Source organism: Notolepis coatsorum (genome assembly GCF_963971535.1).
Source record: "Notolepis coatsorum genome assembly, chromosome: 18".
NCBI classification, from domain to species: Eukaryota; Metazoa; Chordata; class Actinopteri; order Aulopiformes; family Paralepididae; genus Notolepis; species Notolepis coatsorum.
The window spans coordinates 55,861,821-55,885,505 of record NC_140182.1 but is presented as its reverse complement, the minus strand read 5'-3'; the positions used below and the strand labels follow the sequence as shown (position 1 = coordinate 55,885,505).

The following is a 23,685-nucleotide window of genomic DNA, read 5'->3' as shown; positions in this document are numbered from 1 at the left end:
TGAGGTGTAAAAGTCTCAACTAGATTAGGAAAAAAGAATGCGTGATCCTCTCTAAATCAGTAGAGGATACAAACTACTTCAAAACTACCACAAACTCCTTTACTGTATGTCAGCTCCTCAGTCAAGAATCTCCCCTACGTATTTTTCTGGACTCTGCTATAACTTGATATCTGGAGTTGGGAGGGCCACATTATAATTATATTATTATATATATTATATTATATTACTATTATTTATTTTTCATATTTGCCATTGTTAAGTTGCAAGACATTTTGAGATACACAGCACTTGGTTTGCTATTGTTTTTCGTTGTTAATAATTACTAAAAACAGATGACTGTATCAATGACCCCTTTGATAAATGTAAGTTGATGTTTTCATATGCAATAATGAAATGGGTTTAAAGGAACATGCCAACATTATGGGAAATGCACTTACCCTCTTCATCAGAGTCAAACAAGAAGATTTCCTCAGATTTCCTCTGGCTGCAAGCTAGCCTAGCTTAGCACAAATTAAATTGGATACAGACCACCTAGCCTAGCTGTTGGCCAACCATTCATTTGTAAGTGCAATTCTAATAATATTGGCGTGTTCCTTTAAATCCAGCAAACTGTTTGTGATAGATGTTGCCCCTTTTCTTCTTCCTATGTGGTGGTGGTGACGCAACTGAGTGGGATTAATATGTTTATTTGGCCCCTAATGGACACTGGGCTTCTGACAAACAGTAACATACTTGGTGTTGTGTACCGTTCCTGGTTCAGCTCCACTGACTCCGTTGAACAAAAGGGCCCTTCTCTTATCATGACCATGACTTAGAGCGTGGAGGAGAAGGCATGTAAACAAAGTACATTCAGAGGTATCCATGACGCCCATATATTTGGAACTCTGCTCTGATGGGAATAATTAACTTATAATCAAAAGCCTCTCCTCTCTCTCCACCACGGAGCCCCAGTAATGACTATCCCGTTATCCGGTCATGATAAGCAGAGAGATAAATCAATCACTGACCTTGTCCGACTATACATTTCCATGTGCATTATAGTCTTGAGCAGCGGTTCCCAAAGTGGGTGCCGTGGTCCCCTGGTGTGCTGCGATAACCGTCCAGGGGTGCCGCTACAATGTGCTCATTTCACATTCTAATTCTAAATAATGAAATGTACCACACAGCTTGTAAAACAAATTGACTTAATTACTTGTCAAAACAAGTTTATAAACTGATGAAACACATAAACTGTTCATATTTTAAAATGGCATATCAGATTTAATTAGCTATACTGTACTCGCTACTGAATGCATATTTACATAGCGAAGATAGTTTCTCAACTTACGGCAAATGGACAATAGTGTTTTCGAGCCTCATTTGTTCTAAAATATTACTCCCTATGAATGAAGACTACGACTAGCTCTATGAATGAAGACTACGACTAGCTCTATGAATGAAGACTACGACTAGCTCTATGAATGAAGACTACGACTAGCTCTATGAATGAAGACTACGACTAGCTCTATGAATGAAGACTACGACTAGCTCTATGAATGAAGACTACGACTAGCTCTATGAATGAAGACTATGACTAGCTCTATGAATGAAGACTACGACTAGCTCTATGAATGAAGATTACGACTAGCTCTATGAATGAAGACTACGACTATCTTTATGAATGAAGACGACTATCTCTATGAATAAAGATTACGACTAGCTCTATGAATGAAGACTACGACTATAGCTCTATGAATGAAGACTACGACTAGCGACATACCACATACGATGAACTGAGTTTGGATAGCTTTTTCCTTCTGGAGACGAATTTCCCACCTGCTCAAAGGCCTTTGTTCAGACTGCCAGCCCAAATCTGATTTTTGGCATATCCAGATTGTATCCAGATTGATTTTAGAAAGTCTGGACAGCAAATAAACACATGAAATACGATTTTTGCTAATCTGATTCAAAAACACATTTGGTGCTTTGAAATGCAATTCCAATCGGATTTCTACAGACGTGTCTCAGTCCGGCCACTCTGGCCACTCAAATAGGTGTCTTTTGCATCACACAGCGACAATGTAAAATCCAGAGTGATGGAAGTGCATCAGAGTGGCTAATCTTAGCTGATAGCTAATCCATTCAGTTAATTTAGCTAATCACCCTTACAAAAAAGTCTTGCAGGAATTTAAGGATTTCCTGTAGGAATCCTACAGGACTTTTTTGTAAGGGCAATTTGTCTAACGGCAAATAATCTAAGGTTAACTTAATGATAGGCTTTCGTTCCCTAACACTGTTAGCACAACATGTGTACATAATGTAACAGACTCTTATGTTTTATTATGTGTTGTTGTATGTAAGGTGTTTGTCCCTTTTGAGTTGCCATAGGACAGAGAAGGTTGGCAGACTTCTGCTATGTAGAAGAAGAAGATTATTTGTATATACAGTTAGGCGAACTCAAGACCCTGGGTTACAGTAACATTACAGAGCATTGGCTAACAGTTAGCTATCGTTAACGGTAGCTAACATTACCACAGTAACCCATACAGATAGGTTGGTGATGTCTGGACAGACAAATCTGATCTGATCACTTGCAAATAAACAGTGCAGACATTTAAAGATCTAATTTGAGAAACAAAGCCAAAGAGTGTTATCAACATGCATTGAGAGAGAGAGAGAGAGAGAGAGAGAGAGAGAGAGAGAGAGAGAGAGAGAGAGAGAGAGAGAGAGAGAGAGAGAGAGAGAGAGAGAGAGAGAGAGAGAGGGAGAGGGAGAGAGAGATAGAGAGAGAGAGAGAGAGAGAGAGAGAGAGAGAGAGAGAGAGAGAGAGAGAGAGAGAGAGAGAGAGAGAGAGAGAAAGAGAGAGAGAGAGAGTTTATTATTTTATATTTAACTCTGCTAAATCATTTTGAATATTCATAATATTTGATCTACTGTATTAATTATTTCCTATTTATTATATTCATATTATTTATTTGGAGTTGTATCAATGGAATGGTTAGTCAATGGAAATGTATTCTGAATATTATACAAATATTTTCAGGGGTGCTTTGGTCAAAAAAGGTTTTGGAACGCCACTTGATTTCTCACGAGTTGTGTGAGATTGCATGAGGGTAAAACTGTTTACAACTATTTTGTAAACAAATTAATATTTGTAACAATAAACAATTAGTCTACAGTAGCCTAGCCTCACAAAATGTCGAAGCATAAATGGCACATTCATCTGAGTGTATCTCAGCCCATGTTCAACACAGCCATTTCACAGAAAATTGACCAGATTTCGTACTCACCGAAAATTCAAAGTTGTCAAGACCGTTACTCTCCTTTTCTGGCATCATTATCGGCTTCAGCCCTCAGGGTTACGGGTAGAAACCCAGAGAATGGTGGTCCTTCAGAGATGAAGTAGTCAAAACCAGGAACCAAAACAGACCATGCAGGAGACCAATGGACTAAGTGGCCGTGTATAAGACTGAGGGGAGAGAGAGATGGAAATTGTAATGGAGAGAGGGAGTGCAGGGGAGGGGGGGAGGGCAGGATGGGGGGGGGGGGGGTGAGTAGGAAGAAGAAGGAGAGTTTAGACACGAGACTGGAGTTGTCGCTGATTGTAAGTGAAGTGAGTCCCACCAGCTGCTCATGTGAACCCAATTACAACCAACAGCAACAGCAGCTGACCAGGCTCAGGAGGGGAGCGCACATGTCTAATATCTACCTCTGGCCACTATCCTTCCTTTCCTCTTTCCTTCCTCCTTGTTCTCTCTCCTCCCTCCCTCTCCCTCACACACACACACACACATGCATACACATACACACATTTAAACACACATTATTTCATTATTTGAAAGGTATTTCTGCCTTTACTTGACAGCAGTGAAGAGAAAAAGGAAGGATTGGAGAGAGAGGTAGAGAGAAAGAGAAAGAGAGAGAGAATGACATGCAACACAGGTTAGGAGCCTGATTTTAACCAATGACGTCACACGTATCTCACACTAGGCAATACACACATACACACTTGAACAGTCATGACAGGGCCAGGGGTCCTTCATAGATCATATGAATGATCTCCACTGTGCTTAATTGTGTTATAACGGAAAAAAGTTTGTTTACTTACAAGAATGGAATGGTTTCTTTGAGGCCATCGTCAACATTTCCCATATCCTTATTATGACATGTCCTTATTATGACATGTCCTTATTATGAAATGTCCTTATTATAAAATGTCCTTATTATAAAATGTCTGTATTATGACATGTCCTCATTATGAAATGTTGACCCTTCTTTTACTTGTTTTACCAGTGTTGTTTTTTCTCTCTTATCTCTTTTGCTAAGACAGAATATGACTTAGTGCCAAGCAGTGCTGATGACTCATGTATAGTTTCTGTAACGTAATGTTCCTCATTTCCTTATTTACAGGAAGGCTTAAGTACTTCCCGTAAAAGTGTCCATTGATTAAAACAAGATAATGAGTTAATAGATAGCTACATTATCGAATAAGCTAACAAGATACAATAATTAGCACTACGTCTAGACTTCCAAACAAGTGAAATGTGACTATGATTTCCAAACTCAACACGGCTCCTGTGATTTTAGCAAGGATGCTGTGCAGTGTGCAGTGCTACCCTTCAGCATTGATTGGCATTGACAATAGTAATTCATCACTGTGACTGATTATAGCATACTTATGTCGCGGGTGGGGGTATGTGTGTGTCTGTGTGTATTCATGGAGCGGTGGGATCTACCCATGGGAGTTCCCTCTCTTGCGTTACAGGCTGTGCCGTTGGAGGAAGCTGATTGGCTCGCTGGCGCATAGGGGCGGTGCCCTGGAACCCCGCAAACTCGCTCAAAAGGGTGGCGAGTATTGTCAGCTGGGCGCGAGACACAGAAGGACGAGACCCGGAGCAGAGGAGGAAAGAGAAACCCAAGGACGCCGACTGGTGATATTGCTGGTACACACGGCGCTATTGCTGCTTCTTGAACGGAAACGGAAGTCGAGAGGACGGTACCAGAGAACGCGGGGCTGTAGGAGTACGAGGACACGCGACTTTTTGTGTTGTGCTTTTCCTCCAGTGGAACCAGTTCCTATCGCCGACTGCGGTGTTCCCCCCCGCAGTGGAAACGGGTGGAGCCTCAGACAGGAGAGACATTACTGCCACACTGCACGCCGTGAGTAAAGGATGCAAGATATTAGAATACGCGCCTGAAGCTAACTGTTTCCCGAGTGGTAAATGAAGACATAGACGAACAGTGACTGCATTGGAATTAGGAATATTATTAGTAGCGTGAAGCTGAAGATTATCGGAACCAGTAAAACTGTAGAAGATTTGAACCTAGTATTGTGGACACTCCATTCTCTGTGAACTACCTTTCTCTCTCTTTGCTGAATCATATGGAGGATATCTAATTTGTGCATTGTGACGAACCTGGGAACGGGGGGACCTTGATATTACTGACTGTGCCCTCCATTACAGGCGGGAGGACATTATTGTACGCCTGGTGCTTGGAGTGCCTAAAACACCCCAGTACGGACAGAACAGTTTTAGCCCGAAGGCGGGAGGGGCTACGGGAGCGGAAGGGGGTGGCGTCCTTCCGGCCCTCACCTTCGGGCCCCGGTCATACTTAAACCTTTTGTTTGTAGTGTTTGTCAACTCAGCGCTTCCACTGCCCAAACCTAGGTTAGGATATGAGAGGAGTATTCTAGGCCTAGGCCCTACCCCTAGCGGTGAGCAGCCCCCACTATTTTATCCCAGCCCCCTTAGTTGCTGTGTGACACTTAGTGTGAATTTACCTACCTATATTCCCTATAATCATTTGCCGCGGCTCCCCGAGAGATGGTGTGATATCAATACCTATTTTAGGCTATTTGCAGTGAACCGTGTTTTGAGGGGTGGTGTGATTCTAGACTAATGTTTGATAGTCATAGACCCGTGTGCAGGGCAAACCCTTTTTCTTCACGTGTGTAGTGCCTCAGGGGTGGGGATAGGTAGCGTGGGTGGGAGCAACAGTCTGGGGGTGGGTTTACAGCGCATTGAGCGCTTCCTCCTTTTAATTACCCTAGGCCTAGGGGCGTGGGTATTTTAATCTAGTCGAATAGTGTTTAGGTAGATTTATGAATTTGTATCTTATGCATTAAAGTATTGCCTGTTTTTCTTAAATACCATTATGTAATAATTAAAGTATTGCTTGTTTTTGCTAAACATTCTCTCCTTGTCTGTCTGTGGTCCTGGGGAATCTGTTGTGGTAGTTCAGCTGAGCTCTTTGGAAAGTACACCTGTGCGCTTGCACTTCCTAGCTGTAGACTGGGGTGCTTTTCATTGGGGTCTGGTGACACTTATTGCAATGAAATTGGCTAATCTACCAATTCACTATTTTCTCAAAAAGCTCAATAATCAGTAAGCAGCATTGTGTTCAGCACATTGTGTAAAATTACTTGACAACAAAGGATTAGCAACACTGCCAGTAATTATCAGCAGGCACAGGGGCAGACTGGGTCACAGGTGGGTCAAAAAGTGGATTTTTTTTTTTTTTTTTTTTTTTTTTTGACTGCATACCTTTTTTGCAAAGCCTAGCTTTATACTTATAGCACATCGTGAACCTTGTCTCTTTTGAGTTGAACTTGAACTTGTGTACTCACATTTCTCTTTAGTGGTTGCCAGATTCCAGATTCCATTATTCCAGCATAGAGGTATGAGCTGGAAAACACTGCGGTTCCATAGTCGTATGTAGTACAGGTCCAAATTTGATCAAAATCAGTTAGAAAATGAGTGCTTGAGAAAGGTTTTAGTAAACCAAAAAAAGAAAAGTTCCAAAATCCTCTGTGGCTATCCACCTCTGTGCATTCTGAAGATTGAGTCACAACTCATTTTCGCTTGTCAACTCAAATTGTCATGTAACTTGAGAACCGAGGCAAGGAATTGTTTGAGTGAGGTGGCGTTCGAAAGGCTGCAAATTCAAGTTTTGAACGGTATATAACATGATCGGCGAAAAATGCGGCCCCTAGTAGTGCCGCAATGTGCGTGCGTCCCGCGCACGGGCATGCCGGCCCGACGGCACCTGTTAAGAGGTCCTGCATCTCCCAGAGTCAGACAAGAAGATTGATATCAGTTTCATCTCTGTGTGTCCAGTAGCCCCAGAGAGAGGTCTCGGTGCACGCTAGCCTAGCTTAGCACAAGTACTGGAAGCATGCAGTAGGGATCAGCTAGCCTATCTTTATCAAAAGTGAATAAATACAACTGCGTTTATTTTTCGAATGTAGCCAAGAGTAAAGACCCTAACCCTGTCACGGGTGGAACAAACCTGAACGGTATTGCCATAAAATAGAACACAGTTCGTTTCTCTACCTTTCTGTGAACGTATAGCAAAAAAGGCTAAATTCAGTACTGCATCTACAAAAAAACCTGTAAATCATCTGCCCTTTATTCATTTGCTTAGATTTTTGTAAACATGATCTCAGGAAGGTGCTGGGTGAGCAGTGGCAATTATTCACGTCTGGTCAATGTTAGCATGGTGTTATTCGCAGTCAAATATGAAGAAAATATAAAAAAAATTATATTCTCCGTTGGTTTATTACAATTTACTCAAGCCTAGTAACAGACACAGTATTTCTGACACCTTTGAATACATTCCCTGAGATCCATAGATGTCCCTAGATACCAAGAACATGTGAATGGACCTTGTAGAAGTAGAGCAATCTTCCATTAACTTAGGTATGTATTTTTAGGCGAATTTTCTTTAACAAAAGAAATACCACTTACAGCACCTTTAAACATATGATGTTACTCATGGTCATAAGCAGGGCTTGGCCTTGTTCATCAACACCCAGTGGGAATACCTAAAAACTTGGTATCTCAAGTATAAACCCATCCCCTACCATAACCCTATAACCTTAAAGGGGCACGCCAATATGATGGGAAATACGCTTACCATCTTCTTAGTCAGACAAGAAGATGGATACCAATTTCCTCTCTGTGCGTTCAGTAGAAAGCTATCCAGCTGCAAGGTAGCCTAGTTTAGCACAAATTAATGGAAGAGGATACGGACCACTAACCTAGCCTAAAATTCCGGGAGAGGTGTTTTTGGCCAACACCTACGCTAGCCGTCTTATCCGCTTCCATTCCTTTCCACTGAAACACTGAGAGGAAATTGGTCTCCATCCAATCTGGAGAAGAAGTTAAGTGCATTTCCCATACAGTTGGTGTGACCCTTTAACCTCATTGGACCTCACGCCTCACCTTAACCGCCCATTGGACGCGGTGCACACCCAGTCTCGTCCTGATGTCCTCATCACTGTGAAATCCCTTGGTCCTGGTGCGATGGGGACGGTATCTATCACAGTGTGCTGCTGGAAATTGATCTCACGTGAAACTTACTGTAACTCACACACTGGCTAGTCTGGTAGGTCATGAGGTATTTTGTGTGTGTGTGTGTGTGTGTGTGCGTGCGTGCGTGCGTGCGTGCGTGCGTGCGTGCGTGCGTGCGTGCGTGCGTGCGTGCGTGCGTGCGTGCGTGCGTGCGTGTGCGTGTGTGTGCAAATGTGTCTGTGTGTGCAACTGTGACCGTGTAACTGTGTTTCTTGAGGACCACTAAAGTGTAGGGGGAACTGGATATGATTGTAACAGAATAGAGTTGTATATATCATGTATTCTCAGCAGGGGTGTAAAGTACTTGAGTAATTGTACTTCGTTACAATACTTAAGTACTGTTTTTGGGGATTTGTATTATTAGGTTTGTATACTTGTACTTTTACTCAATTACATTTCAGAGAAAAAATACATACTTTTTACTCCTTACATTTAAAATGCAGACCTACAAAGTACAAAGTACAAATCTCGCAGGTCCAACAAATTGTATTCGTATATTTCTTTCTCTGGCCGAACTAACGTTAACGTTATTAATCCTGCGTCCGCACTTTATTTAAAAACAGCCAATCAAATCCCCAGCAATGGAAAATTAACCCGCCCATACCCATGCTGATTGGTCCTTGTGCAAGACTAGAAAGCGGGGATATTTGATTAAACACCTGCTATCAGAAGAATAGACAGTCAGAAGTGTGTCTTTAGTCGACAGCGAAAGATTGGACGGGTTTCGGCTGTCCTAACTGTGGTGGGCAGTTCGTTCCACCATTGTGGGGCAAGGACACCCTACACTACACACCCTCAAGACCCTACGCTCTGCATCTTCTGTCCGCCTCAGACCCACTCCTATTTTGGGTCCTGGGCGTCATCAAAGCAAAGCAGGCTATTCTCGGTCCCTGCTCCACGATGGTGGAATGAACTTTGTCGACTAAAACACACCTCTTCAATCAATATCTGTAAAATTCTAAAATAATTAAAATACAAATTTGTTTCTATTATGTACTACATCTACTGTATATACACTCTATATAAAAAAGCAGTAATTTACCATTTACTGTGTACTATGTTACTATACTATCTACTATGTACTATGTTACTATGTCTATACTACTACCTACTATGCTAATATTATGTCCATACTACTATGCAAAAACTAAACAAAGAACAAGAATGAACTAATTCGGATGACATCTCAGTTGACATGGAACAGAAGATGTTAAACTGGAGACAATGCACATGAACAGAGGAACTAAAGTACACAGAGGAGCAAATGACAAACGAGACACACCTGGGATAATTACAACACCTAGAAGGGGAAACAGATGTAGTATAATTATCTGACTAATTATACTTGGGGGAATAAATCAAAGATGAAGTTCCATTTTTGGAAAATAACATAGAGATCTTTGAGTTGCATTCCCAAGTAAATTTGGCCAGAGATATATTACAGGTGACCGGCTGGTTGGGAGCAGTTAAAGCATCAAATTCACATTCAGGCCAGCTGCGCCTGAGAGAACAATGCTATGGAAATTATAAGAGTTGGTCACCTAGCAACTGGCTTGAGAAAACAGTAGGCCAGTGGTTCTCAAACTTTTTACACCAAGTACCACCTGAGAACGTAGCTGGCTTTCCAAGTACCACCATATGACCGACGTTAAAATACAGTCTACTGTTACGATTCTGGTTCTTGACTACGGTCGAGAACCACCCACCTTCTCTGTCATCTGTCACCTGATTGCTGTCACTTGTTTTTCCCTGTCATTTAGTGCTGTCACTTAGGGGTTGGCTTCTGATTGGCTGTCACGGGGGTGTGTGTGGAATGTTGGTATTTGGTGGCTATGTAACATTCCTTTCCTCTGCTTGTCATTCGTCAGGTCTTCTCTATAGGCGTTCGGAGATAACGCGGCCGGTTCCAGTTCTGGACCACCACTAAGCTCCATTATCTATGCCTTGGCATAGTATCCTAGTATTACTCTTTGTGTTCTTTACTATTAAAGTCGAACCTGTTCAAGAGTATACCTTCTCCGTCTCTGTGATTGCCTACAACAATTGGAACTCAACTACCTCCATCCTGACAGAAGACCTGACCATCAGAGTTCCATGGAGGCAATCATGGAGATGCTCCGGGCAGAGAAGAGTGCACAGGAGCGCATGGAGGAACACCAACATCTGGTCAGCGCCGAGTTGGTTCGGCTGGGCGGGATCGTCAGCGCGTCGCATGAGACGGCGCAGTCGGCGCTCCTCACAGCCCAGCAGGCACAAGTCGAGGTGGCGGGGGTAAGGACGACGGTGGGAGAGACGGCGGCAGGAGAGGCGGCGTTCAACACCACGTTCAACACCGAGGAGAGTCGGGGAGCTCTTGGGCACCAGGATCGGAACCAGGAGCCACGGCTACCCGCACCAGGCCGCTACGCGGGAGCACCGGAGGGATGCAGGGAGTTCATCACCCAGTGCGCACTTGTGTTCCAGCTGCAGCCACGCTCATTTCCCTCTTCCAGAGCACAAGTCGCATATATTATCACCCTCCTCACCGGTCAAGCACTCTCCTGGGCTACGGCCGAATTAGAGAGCGGTTCGTCTATCTGCGACTGTGTGGACGACTTCACCGCAGAGTTGAGAAGGGTATTCGACACTTCCCGAGTACTCTCGATCTTCGAGGCCGGTGGGCGGCTTCTCGCCTGCCGGCAGGGCCTCTGCACGGTCTCAGAATACGCCATTGAATTTCGGATCGTGGTTCGGGAGCCGGCTTGGCCGGAGATTCCTTGTGTGGTCCTGTTCCTCAAGGGACTCTCCGCACGGATGAGGGATGAGTTCTCCGTGCGTGAGATCCCTGAGCAGATGGAAACGCTCATTAACACCGCCATACGGATGGACAACCAACATCGGGAGAGAGAGAGGGAACGTGAAGATACTACCCAGGTACGTGTCCTTTCTCCTCCCGTTGTTGATATCTTCCCGCATTACACGAGTGGGCCACTGGGTGATGAATCCATGCAGCTTGGGGCGCTGTCACTCTCAGACGACGAGCGGCGGCGCTTCATCGAGGAGCGACGCTGCTTCCGGTGCGGCCGCACCGGTCATCGTTTCGGCAGCTGTCGGGAACAGGCTGGCTCAACTCGGCGCCAGTCGGGAAGAGGAGGTGTGCCGCCGGGCCTCGAGAGGGCGCCAGCAGGTGGGCTCACCCCAGCACTACCATCTGACTCACGTAAATTTCTGGAGGTGGTGGTTAACTGTGGGGGTAAAGTTAGGGGAACGAAGGCTCTCATTGACTCAGGGGCGGCGGGCAATTTCATTCACTTGGGGTTGGTGAGAGAATGGGGAATCCCGGTAGAAGAGTTGGGGGTTCCCATTCCGGTCTACGCCCTGGACGGTCAGCCCCTGGGCAGTGGGAGCGTCACTCAACGCACTGTTCCCATACACATCCGGGTGGCGGGTGGGGGGTGGGAGTGGGTTCAATTATTTGTCATTGTCTCCCCCTATTCTGTAATGGTGTTGGGTCATCCCTGGTTGTCTTCATGTGTATGGAATATTAATTGGAGCACGGGCAAGCTCTCAACGGAGGTCGACGTGAAGTCGGTCGTCGGCGAGAGTTTGTCCACTCCCTTGTCTCCCTTCCCCTCTTCTCTTTTTTCTCCTTCTTCTCTCTCCAGGATGGTGGGGAGCGTCGCAGATTCTGTTCCACCCTCTAATCCCGATTTGATAGGGGTTCCTGAGATCTATTGGGACCTGGCGGACGTTTTTAGCAAGACGCGTGCTAAAGCACTACCGCCTCATAGATCATACGACTGTCCCATTAATCTCCTACCCGGTACCTCCCCGCCTCGCGGGCAAATGTTCTCTCTCTCACGCCCCGAGACCTTGGCCATGAACACCTACATTGAGAAGGCATTGCTTGCGGGGCACATACGTCCCTCCACATCCCCGGCCGGCGCTGGTTTCTTCTTTGTTGATAAAAAAGATGGGGATCAGCGTCCGTGCATTGATTATAGGGGATTGAATGACGTTTCCATCAAGAACCGATATCCTTTACCTCTCATGGACACAGCCTTTGAATGCTTACAGGGGGCGCAGGTCTTTTCTAAACTTGACTTACGTAATGCATACAATCTGGTCAGGATTAGAGAAGGAGACGAGTGGAAGACTGCATTTAATACGCCCAATGGTCACTATGAGTATTTGGTCATGCCCTTTGGTTTGGCTAATGCTCCGGCAGTCTTCCAAGCCCTGGTTAACGACGTGCTGCGTTACTTGATTGGGGTGTCGGTGTTTGTTTACCTAGATGATATCCTAATTTTTTCTCGCGATATGGTGCAACACCAACTGCATGTTCGGGAGGTGCTAGACCGTCTCCTCAAGCATCAACTATTCGTTAAAGCCGAGAAGTGTGTGTTTCACACTGATACCGTTTCCTTCCTGGGCTTTGTGTTGACGAAGGGTGATCTATGCATGGATTCGGCCAAGGTGAGTGCAGTCTTGGACTGGCCACGGCCTTCATTGCTCAAGGGGTTACAACGGTTTGTGGGCTTTGCAAATTTTTACAGACGCTTTATTCGCAACTTTAGCGCCTTAGCCAATCCCTTAACAGCTCTCACCAAAGCCTCTCTCCCTGGCTTTGAATGGTCGCCTAGGGCAGAGTCGGCCTTCTGCGATCTCAAACGTCGGTTTACATCCGCTCCTGTATTGATCCGCCACGATGCGGAGGTTCCATTCATTGTGGAGGTGGATGCCTCTGACATCGCGGTGGGGGGGGGTGCTCTCTCAGAGGTGCTTAAAGGATGGGAAAGTGCACCTGTGTGCTTTTTTTTCTCGCCGTCTGTCACCAGCCGAGCGCAACTGCGACGTGGGTAATCGGGAGTTGTTGGCTATCAAATTGGCACTGGAGGAATGGAGACATTGGTTGGAGGGGGCGGCACATCCTTTCATTGTTTGGACCGATCATAAGAACTTGGCTTACATCCAAGGGGCTAAACGCCTTAACGCTCGCCAGGCCAGGTGGGCGTTATTCTTCACACGATTTCGATTTACCATCTCCTATAGGCCCGGGTCCAAGAATATCAAACCCGACGCATTATCGCGCCAGTTTGATCTTCCTGGCCGGGAGGAGCAGCCCCATCCCATTATTCCACCGGCCTTGATTTTGGCGCCCGTGTCTTGGGGCATAGATAAGGTGGTAAGGTCGGCGCTGACGCGGGAGCCCGACCCTGGCGGGGGCCCTCCGGGGCGGTCGTATGTGCCCAAGGCGGCATGCTCACGTTTGCTGCAGTGGGCACATGCCTCATCCCTCACCAGCCACCCTGGGGCCACCAGGACCCTGGAATTTATCCGTAGGAGGTTCTGGTGGCCGACAGTGGAGGGGGATACGCGTTCCTTTGTGGCGGCCTGCCCGATGTGCGCGCGCAGTAAGACCTCTCGCCGTGCACCGGCAGGTCTCCTCCGGCCACTTCCTATTCCTAAACGGCCCTGGTCGCACATATCCCTGGACTTTATTTCTGGCCTCCCCCTTTCGGATGGGTTCACGGCCATTTTGGTGGTGGTGGACCGGTTCTCGAAGGTGGCTCACTTTGTTCCTCTCCCCAAGCTTCCATCGGCCCGAGAGACTGCTGATCTGGTGATACAGCATGTCTTTCGGGTCCACGGGCTTCCGGTGGATATCGTGTCGGACCGGGGTCCTCAGTTCGCTTCCAGGTTCTGGAAGGCGTTTGCCGCCGGTCTCGACGCCTCCGTCAGCCTTTCGTCTGGGTTTCATCCGCAGTCGAACGGGCAGACGGAGCGCGTCAACCAGGACCTGGAGGGGGTCTTGAGATGTTACGTTGCCGGTTGCCCGGCAACGTGGAGTAGGAGGTTGGCATGGGCTGAGTATGCGCAAAATACCCTCCTCTCCTCCTCTACCGGTATGTCTCCCTTTCAGTGTCAGTATGGTTTTCAACCTCCTCTGTTTCCCGAGCAGGAGCAGGAGGCGGAGGTGCCCTCGGCCCAGGCACATGTGGCTCGCTGCCGCAGGACGTGGAAGCGGGTCCGGGCGGCGCTGCAGAAGGTTTCGGTTAGTACCGAGCGGCAGGCTAACCGTAAGCGGCGTCCGGCTCCGGTTTACCGTCCTGGGCAGCAGGTTTGGCTTTCCACCCGGGATCTCCCTCTCCGGGTGGAATCCAGGAAGCTGGCTCCTCGCTTTATAGGGCCCTTTAAAGTGGTACGTCGGGTGAATCCTGTGGCTTACAGGCTACGGCTTCCGAGCTCTATGAGGGTTCATCCAACGTTTCATGTGTCCCTGTTGAAGCCGTTCCTCTCATCGCCCTTGGCCCCGCCACTGCCTACGGTTCCTCCGCCTCGGTTTATGGGTGGTCAGCCCATTTACACGGTGCGGAGGATACTGGGTTGTAGGCGGAGGGGTAGGGGGTTTCAGTTCTTGGTGGATTGGAAGGGGTACGGGATAGAAGAGCGTTCTTGGGTGCCTCAAAGGGATATTTTAGATCCCAGCCTGATCGTTGATTTCCAGCGGCTGAATCCCGAGGCCCCCAGGTGAACGTCTGGTGCCGTTCGTCGGGGGAGGGTACTGTTACGATTCTGGTTCTTGACTACGGTCGAGAACCACCCACCTTCTCTGTCTTCTGTCACCTGATTGCTGTCACTTGTTTTTCCCTGTCATTTAGTGCTGTCACTTAGGGGTTGGCTTCTGATTGGCTGTCACGGGGGGGTGTGTGTGGAATGTTGGTATTTGGTGGCTATGTAACATTCCTTTCCTCTGCTTGTCATTCGTCAGGTCTTCTCTATAGGCGTTCGGAGATAACGCGGCCGGTTCCAGTTCTGGACCACCACTAAGCTCCATTATCTATTCTCTCGTTCCCGTGCCTTGGCATAGTATCCTAGTATTACTCTTTGTGTTCTTTACTATTAAAGTCGAACCTGTTCAAGAGTATACCTTCTTCGTCTCTGTGATTGCCTACAACAATTGGAACTCACCTACCTCCATCCTGACAGTCTACTCAGCTATGCACAGTTCACGCAGGAGGCAAATGGGATGGGTTAATCGCAGAGACGAATTATGACCGATTAATGACCTCTGAGCAGGTCCTAAATTATTATTTTATTATTATTCCTAATACCATTATTTATTGTTAACTTTTGTAAGACACAGCCACAATGTACAAAGGGGTAGCACTAGAACCAGCAAACTCTTCCACACAACTCATACAATGCAAGGGGCATTGAGAACATAATAACTAACATTCTCACATAGCAAGTGAGAAAATTAAGAACAAATGTACTTAATTCTCTCTCTCTCTCTCTCTCTCTCTCTCTCTCTCTCTCTCTCTCTCTCTCTCTCTCTCTCTCTCTCTCTCTCTCTCTCTCTCTCTCACACAGCAAGCAATTGTCCTTCATTCTCTCTCTCTCTCTCTCACACACACACACACACACACACACACACACACACACACACACACACACACACACACACACACACACACATACACACAGCATGTTGTTGTCCATTGACAACTCGCATAAGCAGGGCCGGACTGGGGAAATAATTCAGGCTGGGAAATATAGTGTGAAATATAGCCCAGTCAGGCCACTTTCTAAGTGGGGGTCGCCCACAAGAGAATAATTTTGTTACAAAGACTTAATTTCCTGCATTCTGGTGCAGGAATTTTAGAAATGTTACCCTTTAAATTATTGTTAAAAAAACACACAAAGTTAAATATTTTCAATATATCAAATGCAAAGTAAATATTTCTGGGGGGGATTATTACAGGCTAGGCATGTGTCAATGATTAGCAACAACACAGATTTTGATGGATTTTTTGTAATGTCAGATTTAACAACAACTCTTTTGAGAAAAGTGGGAGTATTTCATTTTTTATCTGACATTACAAAAAAAATCTAAAAATAAAAATGGTTATGATCAGGGCTGTAGTTGAATAAAAGATGTATGACTGTTTAGACTGCATTACTCTCTGTCACAGTGATCTCCTGGTTGTTCCCCACTTAGGTTATCTAACTATCGCGCCACCGCAACTAGAAACACTGGCCTGGCCTGCTTCTAAGTTCAGTGTCCTGAAAAAAGAAAAAAAATAATAATACAAATTATTATAATTTTTTTTTTGATTTTTCAAGTACCACCAGCAGTACCACCAAGTACCACTAGTGGTACGCGTACCACAGTTTGAGAACCACTGCAGTAGGCTATTGAATCTCTTGATTAAAGCTCACACATACCAGTGCTTCAAAGACTTTGGAACAAAGAAACCGGTTTTGATCATGTCAAATGTGAAGTTTCCTATCAGGAGGTGAACTTAACACTTTGATCGCCATGGTTAAATTCATAATTTACCATCCCTAGCCAGCTCTATTTGTCTATGGAGAAGTTCCCCTTCTTTGCAGGGCTATAACTTTTTTAATTCTATTGCTAAATTGACATTATTATGGCCCATTCAATGTCCTATATCCATTGTTCAGGGTATAGCAACGTTATACTTTTTCATTCACATATTCATACTAAAATATGGTCTAAAGTATAAGTATGTTTTTATCGTTTTCTGCAGCTTTCTCCAGAACTTGATTTATAGCCCCAAATGCATTATATTGATGATCAAATACAGTTTGGTAGCGATCGGTGCCAGATGAAAAATTTCAACTGGAGGTACTTCTAGAAGTTACTACGTATCATCTGATATTGACCGGATGGGCGGGGGATCGTTTATAATTCCGTGGGCAACGTTATATCATTCGTCTAGTGTGGGTCATATGGTCATCAGAGCAGTTTATATGGAACACATTAGAAAATAACACTGGATCTTACCGTATCTTCCTCGCGCCGTTGGACGATCAGCTTGGAGTAGACAGTTTTCGATTATGGGATGTTGATATAGATTAACCATTTCCAGGTTGTATAATACTATATACGTCCAAATAACGTTGTTTATTGAGTTAGGGCGAGCGATTGATTATCCAGTGTGTTGAGATGGAGTCCGGCTAACGATCGCGAGTGCCCGGACGAAATATGGATGAGCACTTCCTGTTTGGCGCGTCACTTCCTGTTGGCCGATCTGCCGATCGGCCACCAGATGGCGCTCTTGAACCGTTAGACAGTTGAGTGGAGCTCACCAGTACATCTCATGTCTCCGGAGGAGAAATATGATTTCGATCACAGATTTTTGAAATATTGATATCAAAGACGAGTTACGGTGTCTTCAGCAGAATGAGCATGGCGAGCAAAGACGAGTTACGGCGTTCCCGGCGATTAAAGTGTTAATGTATTCTGTGGCCCTGAGACACAGATGGCCTAAGCTGTTTTGAGACAGACCAAATAACATATAGTTTGAGCTTCTAACATATAGTCTTTTTAAGAAATAACTTAAAGAAATTCATCTTCAAAATAGTGGGTGTTAAAAGTAAATCTGGGTTTAGAAAATGTTTATACAAAATAAGTGTATAATATCTAGTAATCAGGACACATTAGAAATGTATTTGTCTATATTCAATTTAAATCTGATTAAACTACAATTATCACTGAAATGATGTGTTCAACAAGGGGAACATTATGATATTAAACTTGGAGTGGTTTATAGCCAAATGTACAGGATTAAGGGAAGATCACTTGCAAAATAGTTTATATGAGTGTTAAATAAATGTAATTATTTAGAAAGGCATGGTTTAAGACTTTAATGAATCTAGGTAAATAAGTTGAATAAGTCAAATGATGAAATAAATATACTGAAATGGAAATAATATTTATGGACTATAAGCTTTGTGGTTTACTCTGGCACAAACAAGTAATGTTTTATGTTGAAATGTGTCCTTGAGAGAAGTACCTTAATATTCATATATCATGTGTAGTAAATGTAATAGTGACAATGATTTTAGCCTTAAAATGAGTTGGAAAGAAATACTGTTTTCAGCCGAGCAGTTAGTGGTAAGCCACGCTTACATTTTCAAACTCAAAAATAACTGTTTGGGATTGGAGGAAAACCTGTTATGATGTCACTTTCTGTGAGGTCATCACCTGGACCGAGGCCTGCTATAAATACAGGGCCACGAGACACAATGTATATGGAAATCAGGTAAACAGACTAGTGGAGGAAAAAGTGATGACTTTACCAGACAGACAGACAACCAAAAGGGGGTAAAAACATAATGAAGGTTATCCTATAACCCTAGTTATATGAATATGGTGAGCGCTCTGCTCTATTGGAACTGTCCATTTAATCATATGCTATCATGAAAACTTTCAACCACATGCACGCACCTACACCTGCCTGACCACGCCCACACCTGCTCACATATAAGCGGGGTCATGGCCATACTACTAGCTCCTTCCCCAGTCTTTCACCGCCGAAACGGAAGACACATGGGGTCCTCAGTGAGTCAGAGCAGAGCGCTCGCCATGTTCATATAACTAGGTTTATATAACCTTCGTTATATTTCATATGGCTTTACGCTCTGCTCTATTGCAGTGGCGGCCGGCCGATAGTGGCCGCTAGAGCGCCGTCCTCCCTGGTTAAAAGAAGAAGAAGAAGATTTCTTTTTTTTTTTTTTTTTTTTGGGCCCTAGAAATTAAATAAACATGTTTAAAATGAATAATATTTACTCATTTTAAGTATGTTTGTGTTTCCAATGCACAATATAACATTAATATATCAAATATAAATAATTGTTTTCATTAACAGGAAGTGACTGTCTGATAGAGAATCATACCCCATACTTTCCGTAGCCGCATTTCTCTCGGGCTAGACGCAATAGCGCCTACTGGGCGTGCACTGGTTTCATCGCTGTATCCGTCGCAGCCAATCAGTGCGTAACGCGCTGTGCGTTGAAATATGATCTATACTTTCCGTAGCCGCATTTCTCTGAGATGCTCTCTGATTGTCACTCTTCAAAGTTGGTTAAGGTTAAAGTTTGTCTTAGAGCGTGACGGCAAGTTCTTTTGACGGTTAAGCTTAGGCACTCTTTCAAAGTTGGTTAAGGTTAGAGTTTGTCTTAGAGCAGGGCGATAGAACGCCAGGTAGTTTGCAGGCTGTTCGACGCGGAAATGGGCAAAAACAGTGAGACACAGCTCATCACAGTATTGTTGTGTTGTGCTAACAATAATCTGGACAGTGGATATACATCAACAGTCTGGGACTGTGGGACAGTGGACATATACACTTTATCAAGCCCTCCTGGACCACGTTTCAACTAAACAGTGAGTTAATGCGGTCTCTCTCTCTCTCTCTCTCTCTCTCTCTCTCTCTTGCTCTCTCTCTCTCTCTCTCTCTCTCTCTCTCTCTCTCTCTCTCTCTCTCTTGCTCTCTCTCTCTCTCTCTCTCTCTCTCTCTCTCTCTCTCTCTCTCTCTCTCTCTCTCTCTCTCTCTCTCTCTCTCTCTCTCTCTCTCTCTCTCTCTCTCTCTCTCTCAACACAGCATGTTATTGTTGTTGTTAATTTCGCAGCGAATGACGCATAATGGATGAATGAATGAATGGTAACTTGTTTAAAATGACAAGATATATATATGTGTTCATTATTGCATTGATCATACGTGTACTAGTGTAGTATGAATGAACTCGAGTCTCGACTTAACGTTGGTAACGTTATGTCGAGTCAGCTCAGCTGTCCACTTGGTCAGCTGTCCGCTTGCCCCCCCCCCTTCACCCCCCCCGCGCCCACGCAAATGTAGTTCACACCGGCCGCCACTGCTCTATTGGAACACATGAGCGGAGCAGAGCGGAGAGCCCGACAGATGTACCTGCTGAGGTCCCCTACAACCATCAGAATACCGGAGAGATTCCGGGCCCCCTGCCCCCCCTAGTGAGGGACGGGAGGGAGACCGGACCCGAATGTGCGAAGAGGGAACAGTACCTCAATGCACAGGATGAGCAGACCGCGGGACTTACCTTTGTTTAGAAGGGCCCGCGACTACTCGGTCGCGCATCCCGCACGCCACCAGGGAGCGGACATAAAGGAAAAAACCCACGTCACAGCCCCCAACATCGCGGGGTCGGGGTCAAAAAGCCCAGACCCCGTGGCAAGGCCGTAGAAGCAGGGCGCGGAGGAGGCCCCAGCCCCAGGCCACATCCGGGGGGCCAGGATACCCCGAAAAGGGGCCTGGTGAGGTCAATGAGGCCGTGGCATCGAGACCCCACCAGACGGTCACTGGTGATACCACCCCCCACATCGCCAGCGTATCGGATAGGGCCAACAATAGGTGAAGGCCCTTCTCCACCTGGCACGCCGCTCCGAAGCACTCCAAGGAGGCTTCCCCCCCACAATGTCGTGGGGCCAGCTGGCGCACCGGGGAGACAACCCTCCAAGGAGGTTGATCCCTCAATCCAGGCCGATAGGTCTTAACAAGAGCAGAAATCGACCTGCGCCCGGAGCACTGCACTAACTGTAAGAACAGTATCCCGGCGGAAAGGGTGTTCGGTATGCCGTGCACCATGTCACAATCTCATGGGGTCACGAACCTCGCGGAGTCGGGGTTAGCCAACTCCGCCAGCGAACAGATTCCACCACGAACCCTGACCCTGCCAATTTATTAATCCCGCAGGGTCGAGGTTTCAGAGAAAGCGTTTGACACAATTGGCAGATGTCATGAAACATGCAGGGGCATACTCTCGGGCAGCCAGGGTCAAACCCGGGCTCAACCGGAGAGTCGACTCTGCTACCGACACACCGGGAATACAACCATCCCCCTATGTTTATTAACAGAAAATGGTTGCTCCCTCAACCCATTAAGAAACCCCGGAAACATAACTGCGCATATACACAGGCTACAATGCAGTTCAAGGCGTTTCAGGTTTAGAAAAGGGTTAACCCAGGCCAACAGGTCAATGAGGGCAAAGCCCGACCTGGGCCTGGAGGACCGGGACCTAGACAGGGATGCATAGAGGAGTTGACAGAAGCAGCCTCCCCGACAGCCCCCTCCCATCCCCGGTGTAGCAGGGAGGGAGGGGTGAAGTGAATGGAGAAGGACCAACCCACCTAACATTTTGCAGAAAGGTACAACATAGTATGGACCAATGCACACCACTGTTAAGGGCAACTCGTAGTGGCATCTATATGCAGGGCCGCCTCAGGGGGTGTGCGAGCAGTGCGGTCGCACAGGGCCTCGCGTGAAGGGGGGCCTCGCACAAAAAAAAAAAAAAAAACGTTTTTTTTTTTTTTTTTTTGCGAGGCCCCCCTTCCCGCGAGGCCCTTTTTCATCACAGACCTACAATCTAGTTTTGCTTATATGCTTATATATTTCACATTAGACACGTTTGTTCCTGGCTCTGAGGCTCTGCAGGCAGCTCTGAGGCTCTGCAGGCAGCAGAATTGGTTTCAATGAGGGGAGGGGTTACAGGTAAGGTAGGGGGGCCTCGCGTTTAAATCTCGCACAGGGCCTCGCATTTCTCCCAGGCGGCCCTGTCTATATGACACACACATTCATGATATCAGCCTCTGTGACGTCCGGCCCTCCCTGGCATTCCCACCCCCCCAGAAAAGTTCAGGGTCCTTCGGGGTACCAGAAATTGTCTGCACCCCGGCGGACAACGGATTAAACTGATCCGGTCCGGCGCGACCAGGACAAGTCCCGTGCCCTGTCACACCCCAGTCCTAAGAGGGGGGTAGGTACGCGTGTCGATCCAAAACATCACAGGGGACGCCACCAAGGCGGTCAGTACGCGAACGCACCGCTCCCGGTGGCCCACCTAACGGCCGTGAAACCCCCCTGCCTATGTTTGATCTACTCCGCGAGTCCTCGAGTCTAACCTAGTGCACTGGCGCTCGGTAGAGATAAAAATCTCCTTCCCAGCCGACCGCATAAAAAAACGCAGTTTTTATGATGTTGGGCAACCAAGGCGCGCCGGTCCCAAAAGGCGGATTCAATCATTGAAAAACACCCTGGGCCAGCATAAGACCAAACGCTGATTTATGAAACAGCGTGTATGCTGGTAAAGAAACCGAGAACAGTTAGAAACACCGATCACACTAGAGGAACTCAAGAAGGCCATATCCGAAATGCAAAGTGGTAAGGCTCCTGGTAGAGACGGTATCCCACCAGAAATGTACCTTTCTTGTTGGGACATAATTGGACCATTATTACTAAATATGATCTTATACTCAGTCAAGGAGGGGAACTTCCATAAGAATGACAATATTGCACTCATAACAGTCCTCCTTAAAAAAGACAAAGACCCCAACGAGTGCGGTAGTTATAGACCTTTAAGCCTCCTCGGAACCGATATCAAACTGTACTCTAAGGTATTAGCCATCAGATTACAAAAGCATATGACGTCTTTAGTTCATCCGGACCAAACTGGCTTCATAAGAGGCCGCCTGATCACTGATAACATAAGACGGATACTGCACGTACTAGATGCCGACAAGGACGACACCATACCTAAGGCGATGCTGTCCCTGGATGCTATGAAAGCCTTTGACAGGCTGGAATGGTCGTATCTATGGGCAGTATTAGAAAGGATGGGGTTAGGAAAAGGATTCATTGATATGATTAAAGTATTATACAAAGACCCATCGGCCATGATTACAACAGGTACAATCATCTCCAAAATCTTTCCGGTATCACGCTCAGCCAGACAGGGTTGCCCTCTTAGTCCCGGACTATTCGATCTATCATTAGAGCCTTTAGCACAATATATAAGACAATCCCAATCCATAGAACCAATTGTAATCAAGGGCACACAACATAAAATTAGTTTATATGCGGACAACGTAATATTGTTCATGCAAAACCCCAACACCAGATTGCCTCATCTGCTCAAGTTGATTGAGAACTTTGGTGATTTATCGGGATTTAAGATAAATTGGCCGAAGTCGGCTTTCCTTCCACTTAACACCCCTGCAAAAAAAGATATAACCCTCCCAGGAGAGATACCTATGGTAAAACATTTTAGATGCTTGGGAGTGGAAATATTCCCCACCATAAGACAAACGGTGAAGCACAATTACACAAAAATCCAAAACAAAATCAAAGACGACCTTGATAGGTGGGCAAAACTTAAAAACTCAGTACAGGCACGGATATCAATAGTTAAGATGGATGTACTACCTAGAATCAACTTCTTCAGTTCAATGCTACCGTTACACCCTCCAGAGGGTTACTGGAAAAGATTACACTCCTCCATACAAATTTATTTGGAATAACAAACCACCACGTATAAAAAGATCCACCGCACAGAGAAATAAAGCAGACGGTGGCATGGCATTTCCAGATTTTTTCCACTATTTTAAGGCGTACTCATTAAGACCATTGACAACATGGTTTGATCCCCAAGCATTAGTATCCTGGAGAAAATTAGAAGAAAACATAGTAGCCCCACATAGACTGAAGGACATAGCATACACTAAACTACCAATCAAGTACTGTGAACGGAAATTTGG

The 23,685-nt window shown here is 45.8% G+C and overlaps 1 protein-coding gene across 1 annotated transcript in view; it reads right to left on the bottom strand.

Annotated features, from left to right (window-relative positions):
* Window positions 1-3,317, bottom strand: part of slc23a4 (solute carrier family 23 member 4) — a gene marked incomplete at both ends in the record, with an annotated part of 54,804 nt that extends 51,487 nt beyond the window's left edge. The window contains one exon of the mRNA XM_084335214.1: window positions 3,270-3,317. Coding sequence (XP_084191340.1) covers window positions 3,270-3,317 — 48 coding nt within the window. The remainder of the gene's footprint in view (window positions 1-3,269) is intronic.
* Window positions 3,318-23,685: the final 20,368 nt, after the last annotated feature.